Source organism: Elephantulus edwardii, unplaced genomic scaffold (genome assembly GCF_000299155.1).
Source record: "Elephantulus edwardii isolate Elephantulus edwardi_28Jun2011 unplaced genomic scaffold, EleEdw1.0 scaffold00083, whole genome shotgun sequence".
In the NCBI taxonomy this organism is placed as follows: Eukaryota; Metazoa; Chordata; class Mammalia; order Macroscelidea; family Macroscelididae; genus Elephantulus; species Elephantulus edwardii.
This window is the reverse complement of record NW_006399833.1, coordinates 4,932,523-4,949,903: the sequence shown is the minus strand read 5'-3', so window position 1 is coordinate 4,949,903 and position 17,381 is coordinate 4,932,523. Positions and strand designations below refer to the sequence as shown.

Below are 17,381 nucleotides of genomic sequence, written 5' to 3'. Positions count from 1 at the left end.
CCATAGCAGGAAGTCTTCTAAAGGCAAGGGATCAAGAAGGGGAAGAGAACATGGAAACTCCTATGAAAGAGTAGAAGAGGGGAAGCTTAGGCATCTTTGGGTGAGGGCCCTCTCAAAAGGTGAGGGGAGTGGAGTCTCTAGTGAGAGAACTCTGAAGGCAGCAGCACCTTAGGGCTTTATGACTAGAGGGCTTATCATAGCTTGGGCTGACAGAAAAAACTCTGCTCTGGTGGCCTAGTGGGTAAGGAGTTGCACTGGCAACCCCAAGGCAGGCAGTTTGAAGCTGCAAGTTGCTTCTCGGGAGAAAAGTGGACATTTCTTCCTATGCAATTTACAACCTGTGAAAAGCTGCTGGAGGGTCAGCTATGAGTCTCTTATGACTCGGCGACAGTGAATCGAGCTGAGTTTGAGGGCCAGCAGATGTTGGGTGCAATTCATGGAGTACGTTAAACAGATGGGCTGAAGCAGTGGTGGCTAAAAATCTACTCATTTAGGCGATTTTTTAAACAACTGAAGATATGCACTCTTGTGTACATTGGAGGGCAGCTTGCAGCTAACAAGCCTCAGCTTGCTATGAGCTAAACACCCGGGAGGACATTTTTTACTTGTTTTTGTTACACTCCCTCACATGACACCCATTGACTCACTCTCTCAGTGCCAACAAGACAGAACTGACTCATTGCTGACTATCCATTGGGTTTCCGAGGCTGTAAAACACACAAGAGCCAGGGAGATGGGCCATCTTTCTCCCCTAAGGAGCTGCTGATGGCTTCCAACCACAAGAAAGTTAACCTTTGGATTAGCAAGTTTTCCCTATATGTCCAAGTTCCATTGGCCAAATTTCTGCTACTCTTTTCCATCTCTGTGACCCAGAGGTTAATTTAGCCCAGGTGAAAGGAGTAAGGTAGAAGGGTAGAGGGTCAGGTCTGCTGCCTATGGAGAGAGTGACTGAAGGATTGACAAAGATGGAGAACAATTGGAATCTCATGCTGAAGCTTGGCCTGCTGGGATTTTTTTTTAGCCAAAGTTAACAAGGCCTACTTTTAGATAGCAAGTGACAAAAGATTTTTTCCTATCACCCTAAAAGATGTGGTACAGGTTGAAGATGTAAGTAGTTCTACTAAAAGTTAACTGCAGAGTAAGAGTAGGGTGGTCTAATGGGTAAGGAGTTGTGACGCCAATCCAAAAATATACAGTTAAGACCCACTACCTGCTCCTTGGGATAAAGGTGGGCAATCTCCTCCTGTGTGATTTATAGCCTCTGAAACCCCACTGCGCAGTCAGCTCTGAGTTGGTTCTGACTCGATGGCAATAATTGTGTGTGAGTGTGCAGAGTGAGAGCCATTCCTAGTTCTTCTGGGTAGAGAAAGGCATTCCATGGTTTAACCAGCTCGTGAAACAGCACACTTCCTTTCTCCTTTGAGAGTGCAACATATATTAGACAATGACCTCTGAGAACTCCAAGTTCTAAAACAGACTGAATTTTTCGGAACCCAAATTCTCCCAAGATTTACTTGCCCATAGTCAAGTACTGGGGCACCTCACAGAACACCAGACCCAAGGAGAAGCAGCAATTTGAGAAACACTGGTTTCCACGGAGGCATTGTCAGTGTCTAAGAGGCTAGGAGGGTATTAGGAGGCTTGGGGAGTCAGTCCCTGAGTGGTGTAAATTGTTAGCACACTCAGCTGCTAAGCAAAAAGTTAGAGGTTAAAATCCACCAGAGAGGTACCTTGGAAGAAAGGCCTGGCAATCTACTTCAGAGAAAAATTCAGCCCTTGAAAAGTCTGTGGAGCACAGTTCTCCATGGAATCACCATGAGTTGGAGTCAATGGGACCCAGGTAGGGAGTTTGGAGGGTGCTCTCTTGACTCTGAAGGCGGCTATGAGGGGATGATGAGCAGCTGCTCCCAGCTTTGAGTATGCTGGCTAGATGCTGGAGCTGAGCCAAGGAATCAGTGTTTTACAAATGGAAACTTATGTACCTTGTAGCAGCCCAATGTCCCATCATCTCTGTATGTCCATTCTTCCTTCTCAGCAGACGCCCCTCAAATACCACCCTCCTGTCTGTTTCAGCACACTGCCGCCGGGGCGGAGGGCGGAGGCCAGTCCCTGGTCTCACCTGGCTCTTGCCTAGAGGACTTTCGGGCCACTCCTTTCATCGAGTGCAGTGGTGCCCGGGGCACCTGTCACTACTTTGCCAACAAGTACAGCTTCTGGCTGTCGACAGTGGAGAAGAGGCAGCACTTTGGGGCGGAGCCGGTGTCTGAGACACTGAAAGCCGGCCAGCTCCATACTCGGGTCAGCCGCTGTCAGGTGTGTATGAAAAGTCTGTAAGGTGGCACCTGCCGCCCTGCACCCTGTCCTCCCCTCTGCTTCACACCTCCCAAACCAGAATGGTCCAAAAGAAGGAAGACCCTTTTGCCCATGTCACATGTTACTCTGGAATCTCCAATGGGCTGCTCGTTGGACTCTGATCATCCCAACACTCAGGTGCAACAGACGAGCCCACTCCGCTGAGCTCTGCTGTCCTGTTTCATTCAACCTGGTGCTACCATTGATTTGGATGTTTGCGTGACTATTTGTGGCTACCTCAGAGAGGCTTGTGGGGACAACCACTTTCTTAGACCACTAGCTTGCCTCACTGTCTTAATCAGAAAGCTCTTTATAAGCACTAACACATCATGTCTTCATGTTCAGGGGTCACCACATATTATTTTACTTCAACTAGAACCTAATGTTTCCATATTAAAAATAGTAATAATTGCCTTCTGAACATTCATGGATGTGCCAATCTGCAATTGGCCAAGTCCTGATCATTCCGGAAAGCCTGCTGTGTCTAAACATGTAACAGAACTAGAAAAAGGTACCCAGCAGTAGCCTGCGATGAGCTGTGACTCCTTTCCCAGTGAGAAGAGTCCCCATATTGCTTAGGGAGGCTGGAAAACCAGAAGCTGAGTGGTGCTCATTAACTTCAGATGGTCCTAGGCAAAGCACTTCCTCCTCACTGGCCATCTCCCCAGCCAGAGACAGAGAAGGTTTGGCCTGGTCCAAAGCAGAGCAGAAGATATAGCAACTGTGGCCAAAATCCATTAAAGGCAATCAGAAGTGTAGCTCTTTTTCCCTGGGCTGGCAGAGGACGGGTGAGGAGAGAGCAGTGGATGGGTAAGGAGGTGTGATTTTTGCTTTTAACTCCAGGAACAAAACAGTAGATCCCCTTGTCCCAATTTTTCCTCAGAAGTCCTGTTTCATTCCAAATGCCATCCAGATGTGTGCACTGTGGCAAATCAAAGCTGCAGTGTGTCAGTTCCCCTGGGTTTTGAGGCTGCTAGAGACATGCCATTAAAATGTGCATCTAATTAAGGTGCACATCTAATTGCTCTTTCACAGGTAGCCTGTTAAATGATTTGAACCCGTTTGTAAAACCTCATGAAAATCTAGCCCACTCCTCTTCTTAGCAGCTAGCAGACCTGAAGCAAACCTGAGTTGACAGTAAAGTGTATCATATTTGGGGGGAGGGCATGCATTTGTATTTAACCATTTAATTACCACTTTTTCAGAAGACTCTTGGATGAGGTGACAGGAGGCTTTTTTCCCCAGGTGATTCTGTTTCCTTAAGTATTACGTAAATGGTGCCAACGCAGAGTATAAGAATTATTATCTGCACTGTTGTTACTTTCACCTACTATTTGAGTAAAAAGTATAACAGTTTTGTACACAGCTAATAAAAAAGCATGACATCCGAGCCCTTGTCTCTTTTGGCATTCTTTGATGAACATTTTTCTAAAGCCTGTCTCACACGAACAAACAGGTCTGTCTTGGACAGGGTGAAACCAAGTTTCTCCTTGGAGGCAAGGATTTTAAAGCTGTCTCACATACTTTGGACACCGGTCCTTGGAGAAGGACATTATGCTTGGCAAGATAGAGGGACAGCGCAGGAGAGGAAGACCCTAGACGAGATGGATTGACACAGTAACTGGGGCAATGGAGGTAAATGTGTTGGAGATGGTGAGATTGGCTTAGGACAGGGCAGGCTATAGAGCTGTTTTTTGTACATAGGGTTGCTATGAGTCACAGGCAACTGGATGGCACACCACAACAACTACTTATATTTAAAAGTAACTTAGGAGCAGAGATGGGGACGTAACAACTACAATAGCTCACACCACCATTTATGAGTTGCCCCCCCCCCTCAGATCATAAGTGGTTCTTATTACTTTGAGCCAAGTTCTATAACAGGAGATCGAGGTAGGACCATTTTAGAAGACGATCAAAGCCAAAGGACTTCAATAAAGAATCTTGCTTCAAGATAAGCCAACAACTACTTTTATCCCCATTATAGGCTACAGTTGAAGAAAGGAGTTTCCCTACATATGTTGTCTTGGGACCGTTTGCAGAAAAAAGTAGGGAAGATGTTAAAATCAGTTATATCAAACATATATATTCTGTATCGTTTTCTATGTTTATGATATTATGTGCACAAGTCATATGATAAAACAATGCACGGCTGTCTAGTGGGAATCAACTCATAGATGACCCACCAGCAAGCTCTCACAGGCTGTTAATCACACAGGAGGACACTGCCTATCTCTTTCCCACAGAGCGGCTGGTACTTTGGAACCACCTACCTTTGGGTTGGCTGCACAACTCCCTACCCACTAGGCCACCAGGGGAACCAAGTACATTAATATTCCTAAATATACACAAAATCATACATACATTTAAAAAGATCTCTGGGTGATACAGTTTGAGATCAGCTACTAACTTTGTTGAGTGCCATTGAATTAATACTGATTCTTAACTATAGCACATGACAGTAGAACCACCCCATAGAGTTTTCTTGTATTGCAATGGGAAAGTCTGCTGTTAGGGACCTCTCCAGGGTACTGAAGAGCAATGGTGTCACTCTGGAGACTAAGGTGCGCCTGATACAGGCCATGGTCTTTGCAATCACTTTCTATGCATCAAAGAGCTGGACAATGACTGGGGAGGATAGAAGGAGAATTGATGTCTTTGAGCTGTGGTGCTGGAGAAGAATATTGAATGTACCATGGACTGCTAAGAAAACGAACAGGTTCATCCTGGAGAGGGTGAAATTGGGCTGCTCCTTGGAGGCAAGGATTCTGGGGCTTCGTCTGACATACTTTGGACATGTTGTAAGGAGGGACAAGGACATCATGCTTGGGAGGGTGGAGGGACAGCGCAGGAGGGGAAGGCCGTCTAGGAGGTGGATTGATTCAGTGGGTAATCAGGGTAGGTGCGATTGGCACAGGACAGAGCAGAGTTTAGGGCTATTGTACATAGGGTCGCTATGAGTCGCAAGCGACTCGATGGCACATAACCACCACCACCACAACAACAACAATCATTACAGAAGCAAATGGCTGAGTCTTTCTCCCATTGAATGGCTAAAGGAGTTTGAAGAGCTTAACCCCCAGTTCCACCAGATCTCCCTATCAAAAGATTGTTGTTGTTGTTGTTGTTATGTGCTGTTGAGTCAGGACTGACTCACCGCAGACCTTCAGCAGGTTTCAGAGGCTATAAATCACACAAGAGGAGATTGCCCTCTGAGCGACTATTCTCCCACTGATCAGCTGGTGGGTTAGAACTGCCAGAGAGGAGAAGATCTGAGGTTAACGGCACCACCAGAGCTCCCTAGAGCATACAGTTGTTGTTGAAGTTTAGTTTGAAGTACTTTAACCCCTGTACCACCAGATCCCCCTATCTAAAGGTGTTTGTTGTGTACCATTGAGTTGGAACCAACCCATTGCTGACCCAGCTGGTGGATTCGAACCATGAGCCTTCGGTTTTGCAGTGCAGCTTGTTACCACTGGGCCACCAGAACTCCCTAGAGCACACAGTAGGAGCTCTAAAATGTTTAGAGGTCTGGTTTTAGCCTTTAGTGCATATAAAGCAGTACTTTTCAAGCTGGCAAGACTCTCTCAGAGGAAAACACGGGCAGACTATTTTGCATGCCTTTGGCATCTGGCGTTGGCAGTGCAACTCCTACCGACCAGGCCACCAGAGCTCCCACCTAAAGGTTAGTAGCATAACACGAATCTCCTGGAAAGAGAAACAAGAAATAAATAGCATGGGGAGCTTTCAGGGAAGGAAACTGGTGTGGAGGAGGAGGAGGTCCTGAATACCATTAATTAGCTTTTGCATTTTTAACCACTGGAATATACTGCTGCGTAAGGGGGGGGGGAAGAGAGAGATGAAATATAAGAAACCACAAAAAAAACCACACCCAAAACCCAAAACACCTCATTGCTGTCATGTCAAACTCAACACATAGCCAATCCTCCCACTGGGTCTCTAAGGCTGCATAGCGCACAGGAGGAGATAGCTCATTGTTCTCCCAGCAGAGGTGCTGGTTGCTGGTGGGTTCAAAACATCAGAGAGGCACTGCCTTTGTGAGCACAACTCTCTATGGACTGTGTCACTAGAGGAACCATGTAGATTAACATTCCTAAACATACCAAAAATAGCTTGGTGCTAGCTTGCAAACCCTAGCTGCTGGGCTCCCTCAGGACTTGGCTGAGTAAGAGGAATTGAAATCTATAGAAGCTGAGAAAGCACGGACAGACAAATGGCAAGATATTCTTACTAGAACTTGAGGTGCAACCCCACAGTAGAGCAGTTAGCAAAACTAATTAGATCAGTAAGTGTTCCAAAGCTTTCTAAGTTGCTAGTCCTTAAATAGCTTGCAATCATATTATTTGATGCACATATCAAAATATCACTGCACCAATAAATCTTTCTAAATATGACTGTCAACAAAAACCATGTATAATTCAAACGCAATTTATTGTTCATTTCATAAACAAACAAAAAAAATCAACCATTTCAGTCAATAATTGGCAATGTATGCTCTGCAGGCCAAACCTGGCCCACCACATCTTCTTGTAAATAAAGTTTTATTGGATTACAGCCACGCTCATTTGCGTGCATATTGGCTATTGGCCGCTTTTGCGCTACAACTGCAGAGTTGAGTAGCTGTGCCAGAGGCCGCGTGGCCTGCAAAGCCTAAAATAAAACTATCTGGCCCTTTACAGAAGTTTGCTGACCCCCTGGTTTAAGCAATTATGATTTAAGGACAGGGTGAGAGCTGACAAAAGTTTCTGAAAGGACAGCAATGGTGAACCATCAATTAGCAGGGTTCTCCCTAAAAGGGAAGGAGAACAAGAAATGTACATTTGACATCATTTGTCTGACACACACACCGATATAAACTGTGGTGGTCATCTAAATACATATGCAAGTTTAACAAGAATTATCTTCTCCCTGGTTCAGTCACACTACTGGTAGAGCAAGAGAACAGGTTTGTTCTTTGGATTTAGCCTGGAAGATGTCACACCTGAAAGGGTGAAGAAAATGGAATAACAATCTCTCATCTGCTGGTGTTTGAAGCACAATGAGAACTACTGTCTACGTTCTGGATGTCCATCTCCTCTCTTCAGTTACCAAAGACTTGTAGTCACCATCCGTTTAAGATAAGCTGGGAAGCAGTGGACTTCTGAATTTTCTGCCTCTGGACTCCACAACTGGTGCCCTTCTTCCTGGGGAAGGATTTTACTTTCTTTTCTTTTCTTCTGCTCTGACAAATGGTGATTGGCTCAGTCATGATTGCTTTCGAGTTTGTATGCTGTTGGCATATCAGGCACTTGCTGACTGGAAAAGTTTTATGTCGTGAGTTCAGGTCTGGATTGGTGCTAAGATGGAAGACAGACCTCCACACTGCGCTCCCACTATTCTATACGCTCAAAATCTCAAAATCTTCCTCCAGATCAAAATCTTCCAGTTGTTCAGCTGAATCAATGAACTCTATCAGAATACAGAAAGGAGAAAGAAGAAATGTTGGATAGTCAGAAATGCTAAATTCTTTTGCTAATGAAAAACTTGCCTAGGGGAGACTTATTCACAGGGCCACTACCAAGTACTGCTGTTACTGTTATTATCGTGTCAGAACTGACTTATAGCTGACGCTGCAGCAGGTTTCCAGAGGATGTAAATTACAGGAAAGGAGATTATCTATCTTTCTCCTGCAGAGCATGTGATGAATTCAAACCATCTGCTGTTGGGTTGGCAGTGCAACTCCACCACTAGGTCACCAGAACTCCCTCGCACATATTAGACCTCTTCTATAGAGAATCAAATCAACTAGACTAGTTATACTTCCCTATTTACAATGTGAGGCTGAAGCCGGGTTGGCCCTTTGAAGTGTCTGAATTACCATGGCCTCTCTGGTTTGTTATGCTGAACCAGATCAAAGGGGGAAAATGATACTTAAGTCACTGTGATTTTACATACACCTTTAGCCTGAAGCCTATATTATTTTATATTCTCATTATTTGAAATAGCCCAACATTGGTTCATGACATTTCTGTTGTTGTTGTTATGCACAATCAAGTTAGAACTGATTCATAGCTGACCCTCCAGTGGATTTTCGGAGGCCGTAAATCTCATGAGAGGAGACTGCTCATCTTTTTCCCACGGACCAGCTAGCGAATGCAAAGCTGTGTGCCTTTGGGTTAGCAGAACAATTCCTTACCACTAGGCCAAGCAGAGCTCCCGTGATTCTGCTTTGCTGTTGTTGCTGTAGTTCGGTGCCATCGGGTATGACTCATGGCAACCCCACAAACAACAGACCTGAATCCTATCTCATCCTGTGCCATCCTCGCAATCTCTGACACACTTGAGCCCACTAAAGATTCTAGCTAGGAGAAAAGACCTTTGCCGTGGAAAGTGGAAAGTCACAATTGCCCCCGAACAACCGCTTACCTGCTCCTGTGGTTGTCACTTCAGGCTTGGCTGGAGGTACAAAAGGAGGCCAGTGTGATGGATGCTTCTGAACTAATTCAAACATCCTTAAATTCTCCTTTAGGATTTCCTGAGGAGACCCAGAAATAGCTGTAAGCACTGGCGATTCCTTCTACCATTGACTTTTAACTGCTATCCAATTGGCACTCTATTAACACGTTGCCGCAAATGACGGCAAATGTGTTCCTAAGCGCGGCCGTCAATTTAAAAAGTGTGTGGCAATGTGTTAATCTAGAACCTCAGAGCCTAAAAGAATGATCTAGCTGTTAAAAGGTAAAATCAAGGGCCTTACTGAATACAGCCCATCCCCTATGTGACCCATCTGAGGACTAGCATCCTTCGGTTCTAGGTCCTGTTGTTTTGTCTAGAAAGAAGAGCAGGGGAGGGAGTAGCTGATAAAAAAAAAAAGTCAGTACTTAGTGCGCATGCTCCACTATGAGGTGCTGGCCATTCCTCAGTTGCAAAGTCCCACTTTAACTTTGGGGTGAGAGGTTCCTGATTTGTTGGTTCAAGAAAATGTTGATTAATCCAAACGAATTTCTCCAAAGACGAAATTAGTTGCAGGTTCATCCAACATTTACAGTGTATGGTCTCATTTAAATGGCAACTTCTCATCAGAAGATTCTCAGTACGACTTTAAATGTAATATGAACCCAATTTCTCTCCTGTCTAAAGTGTAAGTAAGTATTGCCTTTGGAAAAAGAATTCTCTATTCACTCTCAGCTAATTATTAATTGGGGCTTCTGATTCAGATGGAGACAATGGTATTAATAATTTGCTCACTTGGGATGGCAAATCTTCCATCCAGACATTTAACATCTTGGTGATCCCTTTTGTTTTCAGCTAGGAGGACACTGGATCTCCTGCCAGCCCCACATAGGGCTTTTTCCACATCCCCCTTCCATACTGGGCTCTTTAAATGACTCTTGGTGCTCTCCCTTTATTCTTCCAATAAACATTTATCAATGTCTCCCATACATTTTGCAAGTGTTAGAGGCCAAGACTGAGGAAGGCCAAAGGAATACTTCCCTTTTGCATAATAAAGGTACAAAAAGAAATAGTAACTTTCAAATTTACAAAGATGTAGGCCAACTGTATTTCTTTACATCTTAGTGTACTGCTGCTGCCGTTACTTGCTATTGAGTTGATTTCAAGTCATGGCAACTCCACGTGTAGAGAGTAGAACTGCTCCAAAGGGTTTTCAAACCTGTCACCATTCAAAAGCAGATCACCAGACCTAACTTCCAAGGTGCCTCTGGGTAGATCCGAACTACCAATCTTTCAGCTAGCAGTTCAGCACTTAAACATCTAGGGATTTCCTAATATGCCTATGTCGTTGTTGTTGTTGACTACCTTTGAGTCGAGCACGACTCATAGCGACCCTATGAACAAAAGGCCTGAAGCCCCTCTACAACTATTGACATTTATCAAAGTTCATAGTTTCTAGAGGCATGTTATTTAGGAAGTGGACGCCACTCCTGCTTCCAAATGTGCCTATATTTTATATAAATTGTTATGTGCCGTTGAGTTGGACAAGATTCATAGCTGACCCTCTAGCAGGTTATCAGAGACAGTAAATAGCATGGAAGAGGTTGCTAATTTTTCTCCCACAGAGCATCTGGTGGATTTGAACCTCCTGTTTTAAAAGTGGGAGTGTAACTCCTTACCCACTACAACACAGAGAATTAATAAAGAGGCAAGCCCTCTGAAGCATAATGGGATGAATTAAGCTGTAAATGGACTTGTAAGAGAATAGCAAAGTAGTGTCATTTCTTCAGCTACAACAATGTTAGGAATAGAGTAAGGATGTATTGTTGTTGTTGTTGTTGCTGTGTACCATCAAGTTGCAACCAACCCATAGCTGACCCTCCAGTGGGTTTTCAGGGGCAGTTTAATCTCATAGGAGGAGATTCCTCATCTTTCTCTCATAGAGAAATTGGTGGATTTGAATCACGTGCCTTTGGATTGCAGTGCAGTGTCTTATTACAAGGCCATTAGCACTCCCTAATATGCCAATTAGGCATTGGCATATTTGGGGAAAGAATAGATAACTATTTTATGACTCAACTCAGTATTTCAGAAGACTTATTATTTTACTCGGACAAAACTTTTAGTTAAAAATAGTGCTCACTTAAGGGAGCTCTGGTGGCCTAGAGGCAAGAAGCTGCACTGCAATCCTGGGGCACCAGATGCTCTGTTGGAGAAGGAGGGGCCATCTCCTCCTATACCTGTCAGATCTAATTTGGCGGTACACACAAAAAAAATAATAAAATTTAAAAAACAAACAAAACTCCCAAAAATAGTTGTTGTTGTTGTTGTTGTTAGGTGCAGTCGAGTCACAGACAACTCATAGCGACCCTATGAACGAATGGCCTGTGCACTATTCATACATAGAGTTTCTGGAGGCAAGCCATTTTGGAAGTGGATGCCGCTCCTGCTTCCAGGCTAAAAAAAAAAGTACTCAATAAATAGATAAGAAGAAAAATATTGTTCACTTGACACACTTATTAGATTTCAAACAGAAATTTTAGTAAAGTCCCCCAATATTAGACAAAATTCTCATCTCATAGTTTCTCTGTTGCCTTAGTTTCTTTTTTCCCCCAATAAAGTTGTATCACACTATGTTTTGTGTGAGTATACAAAACACTCTTGCAAAGTAGCTTTCTTTATCATAAACTAAGACAAATATTTTGTTACCTTCTGAACAAGGCTACACCAGCTATCAAAGTCTTTTTCTTCTTTGCAGAAAAATCCCTTTGGGGGGAAGCAGAAGAACACAACTTAGAATTGGTCAGAGGTAGCAAGGCGGGATCTTTGGGTGAGACGATGGAGCAGTGGGCCCAGAATTAGGATGTGTCTTCCAGAGACAAGGAGGAAGATCAGCTGGGATTCTCTCTCTTAGCTTATTGCTTCTCTTAAGCAATATATGTGTTTATAAACATTCTCACATGCCTGTGCTCACATGCACCTGCCCTCCTTCTCTGTGTCTGCCACTCTTATAACTGTCATTTTTCTCTCTACTTCTAGCTCTCTGTCCATTTTCCTCTCCCCTTGGCCCTTTCCCTCCATGTCCCTCTCCCTGCTGTCTTGAAAGATACAGTAACTGAAAGGCCAGTCTCCAAAGTGTGGGGTTAATAATTCCATTACATTCAGCCCACAGAGCCATACCTATGAAGAGTATTCCATTAAGCCAGCAATCAAGTCTAGTACCTTTAGCTAGAAGCACTACTTCAATAAGATGACTTTGACATTGAAGAAATGAGCCAATAGAATAGAGAACGGTCAGTCTCCTCTATTCTCAGCTCTATCCTACGTTAGTGGAAATAACGGTGCAAAACAAGAGAGTCAGTGTGTTCTCAGTTACTGACTCTCTGACATTTTGGGTCAGTAGATGCGCTTCACCTACTTCATTAGGTTAATTCATGTCCTTTCATTGTCTAAAGACAACATACATAATTTCTGGGGTAGCAACACTGCAACTCCCTGGATTACATGCCCAGAGAAATGGACAGGGTCCACCCAGGGGGGGCTTGTCCCTTATCCTTTCTTCCATATGCCCAGATGGCAGTAACTGGGGGGCCAGAAGGGAGACCGAGGGAGAAAGATCATAATACAAATAACAGGTAACATTTATAGAATGTTCACTATGTGCCAGGTACTGCGCTAAGTGCTTTCCACACATTATACCTCATACAATCCTCATACCAACCCTCCAAAGAAGCAGTTCTTCTTTTCTTCCTTTTAAAAGATGAGAAGATTGAGACTCAGACAGGCTAAATCTGTAGCTGATAAGTGACAAAGGCTGGATTCTAACTTGAGTAGTTTGACTCCAAAGTTCCCTCCATACCCACTATACTATACTGCCTCTGATGGGGATGGTACCCCACCAGCAACTTGGATAGCTCCCAGGAAGGCAAGCTGGAACAGGGTGGCATCCTGTCTCTTGGCCCACTCAACCTTCAATACTCACCAATGCCACAGAAGGGTCCAAGTTCAGGATGTTCATTCGCTGAGGGGACTGCAAGCAATGGAAAGTCTGGTCATCAACCATTCCATTCTCCTCAGTGTCGACAAAGGTCTGGGTTGTGTGAGGATCCAGGAAGATGAGCTCATCCCCTGTTTCAAATGGCACATGGTTAACCCTCTCAGAACTAGTGGCCCTGGCACAGCTACTGCCCCCAATGAAGGTGCGGTGGGGTCTCCTACACCCTCCCTTGGTGACAATGAGAATGGGATGACAGAAAGCCTGAAGCCAGGGCCAAGCATGCTTGAAGGACACCACCAGAACTCCAATTTTATATTGGATGAGAAGACGTGCCCTAGTGTTTACATCTCCTCAAAGTTTAAGTCCTGAAATGGAAAGCGACAGGTTTGGGGGAAAGTGGGCATGAAAAACCACAAATGGCATGGCAGGCTCTGTGAGCAGCAGTTGCAAAAAGGTGAGAGAGGCAGTAGAATCTCCAGGCACTGAGCCCAGTTCTCACTAAGGAGCTTTCTGTCTCTTTTAACACAAGAAAGCTTGCTAGACCTATTGCTCTCAGACTTATGGTCAGACAGTTACCTCTGGCCTGGTAAAATGACCCTGACCTCCAAAATAAATGCTACTCAGCCAGAACGGGAGGGCTACTTGCTATGAAAATGAGGCATGTGAGCTGATTAACTACCAAGTTCGCAATTGTTAGCAAGTTAGTAATTCCTGTCACAAAACACTGCCTTTGTTCCATAAGCATCAGGACAGATCCATCCCACTAGGAAAGTTCACTTTGAGATAACAGACACTTTACAAGTCCCGGGGGGGTGAGGGGTGGTGGTGGTGAAAATCCACACTTCATTCAATGGGAAAAGCGTATCCAAATAATGACTTAAGCATGGGGAGGAAATTGAGATAATAAAATGTCTAGGTTTGTCTAATGTTTACTGTGCTGAGAGTTCCCCCAATGTTCATCAAAGGCATGCAGAAATATGCAGTATGCAGAAGTATCTAAGGGGTACTTCACTGTCCAGGACTGGGGTCCATCTGAGGTTCTGTGTCCCAAGAGAGATCTACCTGTGGAAGAAGAACTCTAGGATTGTGTTGGGTACCCCTAAAGGCTTCTGTTGGGAAACAATATGTTTCAGAAGTTTAAGGAAAAGCGTAGGTGTTCTCCAAGCTTAAGACCTCAGACAAACCACTTAATTCACTCTGTGCCTTAATATCTCATTTTGTAATCTGGAGTAATAGAGTCTTTAAAATGCTTAAAACATGATATACATACAAGGTGGTCATAATAGTCTCTGTTTGGAATCATTTCCCTACAAATAGATGTCAAGTAGTATATAGAAATCAATGCCCTAATAAGATAAGCATCATAAAAATCAAGTTCTATTTTCCCTTAGACTGTGCCTCTTGAGAAGTCACCAGGCCTGGAGAGATCAATAGGATCAATTCTATTTTTACAAAGACATCCCTACCACACACCTTCACAAGTCACAACAAAGAACCACCACCAAGTTGTTTTGAAGACAGCCCACTTGAAACGATAAGAAAAAGAATGTGTACGAACTTTGTAAGTAAACCAGTATAAAATAAAAAGTTATTTTTTTAAAAAAAGAAAGATAAGAGGACAAGATAATGGAATGCAAAAGTACAGTAAGAACTAAGCAGTCTGTGAAGGATGTTCTGAGTTAGGGTGCTGAGGGTAATAACATCACCTTCTCTGACATGGGCCAGGGCCATTTCCCAAGACCAGGGGGTGGTATGTGTGTATTGGATCCTTGCAGGCTGACCCTTTTCTGAGAATGTTTCAAAGAGAGGCAGTGTAAGATAGAAAATGTCCTAAAAATAATGTGGGAACTAAACAAAGATTGTTAGTGAGGGCTAGGCAGAAGAAACAGGCTCCTCAAAACCATCCTGAGGCAAGAGTTCACATTTATAGATCTCAAGGTGGTAACCTATACCCACGTGCAGGCAACAGACATTGCTAACATACAGTCAACATCTAACTTCCGGCATCTCACCCTGGCCATATTCACAAACACCAAGAGCTTCTTCTGGCTTCCCACTGGGCCAGGAGGGCCCTGAGGAAGTGATGCAGGGTGACAGGCAGAGATGGCCACGTTGAGACTGAGCGCTGGAGTTACTACTTTCTAGCTAGAAATAACCTCTCTTACCCTTGGTTTCACTATCTGGAAAATGGCAATAGTGATCTCTGCCTCGCACACTTTGCAGAGTTCCAGGCACATAATAGCTGTTCAGTAAAGGACAGTTCCCTTCCTTCAGACACTCTGCAAATCTGGATCACCTAAGCTCATAAAATAAGGTAATGGGTCAGAATAGGGGTCCTGGGTGGGGGATAACTTGAGGGTCACAAGTGAAGGTTTCACAAAGGATCCTATATATTTCTATCTATCTATCTATCTATCTATTTATCTATCTATCTATCTATCATCTATCTATTTATCTATCTATCTATCTATCTATCTATCTATCTATCTATCTATCTATCGACCTATCCATCTCTCTATGCACCTATCTCTCAGGCTATTTATTAAATAACAGATGACTACTCCATCTCTCTTTAAGGTAGATGTAACAAAAGCCACAGTGGCTTCAGGAACATGAGGGCTATGCCAGTTTAGCAAATTCTCTCTGGTAAACTGGAGTCAGAGAGGCTGGGGGTCAAGGAATCAGTAGGCGAGGAACTGCACCGTCAAAAGATAGGCACTAACAGCTTTGTGGGAGAGAGATGTGCAATCTCTTTGTCATGCGATTTTGTTGTTTTTGTTGTTGTGTGTCATCGAATCAAAACTGACCCATAGCTGGGTTTGCAGAAGCAGTAAATCACACGGGTGGAGATGACCATCTCTCCCAGAGCAGCTAGTGGATTCAATTCCCGTGCCTTTGGGATTTCAGTGTAGCTTCTTATGAGTAGGGCCACCAGAGCATCTGTCTTAGGAAGTTATTGGTTTTCAGGTGTGCCTCTCAATTGCAAGAGAAAGGGCATTGAGGTTTTCCTTCACCTAATTCCTCCCTATCCAGCCATAGCTCCGAACAGTGAGCTAGCCGGCCTGGCTATGTGCGCCTGGGAAGCCAGAGCACCAAACCTGGCTGTTAAGTAACAAGGTTAATGGAGGGAAACTGCGCCCCTGGGTCCCAAAGGAAGAGAAGAGATGTGCAGAGGCAACGATGTGACCTTGAGATGATCCAGTGGAAAAAGTACCGTAGACAGAACTACTTGATCAAGAAGCAAGGAAGCAGAGGCATTGCAAGAGGATCGGAAGAACATAGAAGTGTTCTTTTCCTTGGATCAGGCTGGAGACCAGAGGCCGCAACAGCCAGGGGCTAGTTGGGCTCTCGAATTGGGATTGCCTGGCCTCCCATGCAAACCTTCGCCCCCCTCTCCCTTGACCCCCGGTGACTTACTTGCGATTCCTCTTTTCTTACCTAAGAATCCTATGAAATAATAGGCGTTATTTGGCTTTCCTCCTAATGCCCCTAAAGACTGTGGCATCTTAAAACACTCCTGGAGGAAGAGAGAATGCAAGATTCTCAACTCACTTGTGGACTGCTGCTCACGGATCTCTGTGCTCACATGGAGGTGTGATGGACAGGTAGCAGCGGGCTTGGGGAAAGGAGCGACTTACTTTGAAGGCATCAACATAGACAGGGTTGATTTGGTTTATGCCCAGGCGAAGGGGCACAATGAGCAGCAGGGGTTTCCAGGCTGGGCAGCACGCGGGTGTGCTCTTACTCTGGCTTGATGCACTTGGAGGATGTGGGGAGCCGGTGTCAGCCCTGTCAGCACTCAAGGGGAAGACACAGCACGTTTTTTCTAGAAGCAGAAAGAGGAAAAGGAAGTTGGGTCAGAATGCCGGCTCCAGTCCTCAAAGAGACTCAAAAGGCAATAGTTAAAAGGAGGGTTTCACATGACTTGCCTCTAGCACTCTCCACCCTACTGTGCCCCACCTCTCCCAGGAAGCCCAGGGCATTCCTCCAGTCCTGGCCCTTTTCAGTCATCTCTGAAAGTTCTCTCAGGGAGCTTTAGTGGCCTAGTGGTTAAGGAGTTGTGCTGCCAATCCAAAGGCCTGTGGTTCGAATCCACTAACTGTTTAGTGAGGAAAAGATGGATAATCTCTTCCCGTGTGATTTACTGCCTCTAAAAACCCAGTGGAGAGTCAGCTATGAATTGGTTCCAATTCGATGGAGCACAACAACCTAGTTCCATAGGATATTAGGGGCTCATTGAAAGGATGTCATTCCTCAACTAGTCTGCAAGGACCTCTGAGGCAAGATCATATCTTTAAGTTTCTCTAAACATCATAGTGGGAACGCTGGTGGCCTGGTAGGTAAGAAGCTACGCTGACGATCCAAAGGCACATGGTTCAAATCCACCAACTTCTCTGCAGCAGAAAAGTGAAATCTCCTCTTGTGAGATTTGCAGTCTCTGAAAACCCGCTGGAGGGTCAGCTATGAATCAGTTCGGACTCGACAGCACATAACAATAACAACAACAACCCTTACAGCAGAGAAACCAAGGGTGGACAAAATGACAAACAAAACGCTGTTAACCAGTCAAGTCTGACTC

At 44.5% G+C, this 17,381-nt stretch overlaps 2 protein-coding genes across 3 annotated transcripts in view; one reads left to right on the top strand and one right to left on the bottom strand.

Annotated features, from left to right (window-relative positions):
* Nucleotides 1-2,399, top strand: part of COL4A6 (collagen, type IV, alpha 6) — a 121,135-nt gene extending 118,736 nt beyond the window's left edge. The window contains exon 43 of the mRNA XM_006889949.1: nt 2,074-2,399. Within this exon, the coding sequence (XP_006890011.1) occupies nt 2,074-2,334 (261 nt within the window). The 3' untranslated portion in view covers nt 2,335-2,399. The remainder of the gene's footprint in view (nt 1-2,073) is intronic.
* Nucleotides 2,400-7,722: 5,323 nt separating this feature from the next.
* ATG4A (autophagy related 4A, cysteine peptidase) overlaps nt 7,723-17,381 on the bottom strand; it is a 31,729-nt gene continuing 22,070 nt past the window's right edge. The window contains exons 7-12 of one of the 2 annotated variants that reach the window (XM_006889907.1): nt 16,441-16,628; nt 16,241-16,319; nt 12,788-12,933; nt 11,515-11,571; nt 8,779-8,887; nt 7,723-7,821 (exon numbers count right to left, since the gene is read on the bottom strand). In XM_006889907.1, the coding sequence (XP_006889969.1) occupies nt 7,751-7,821; nt 8,779-8,887; nt 11,515-11,571; nt 12,788-12,933; nt 16,241-16,319; nt 16,441-16,628 (650 nt within the window). In that variant the 3' untranslated portion in view covers nt 7,723-7,750. The remainder of the gene's footprint in view (nt 7,822-8,778; nt 8,888-11,514; nt 11,572-12,787; nt 12,934-16,240; nt 16,320-16,440; nt 16,629-17,381) is intronic. The other variant, XM_006889908.1, reaches the window with a different exon arrangement.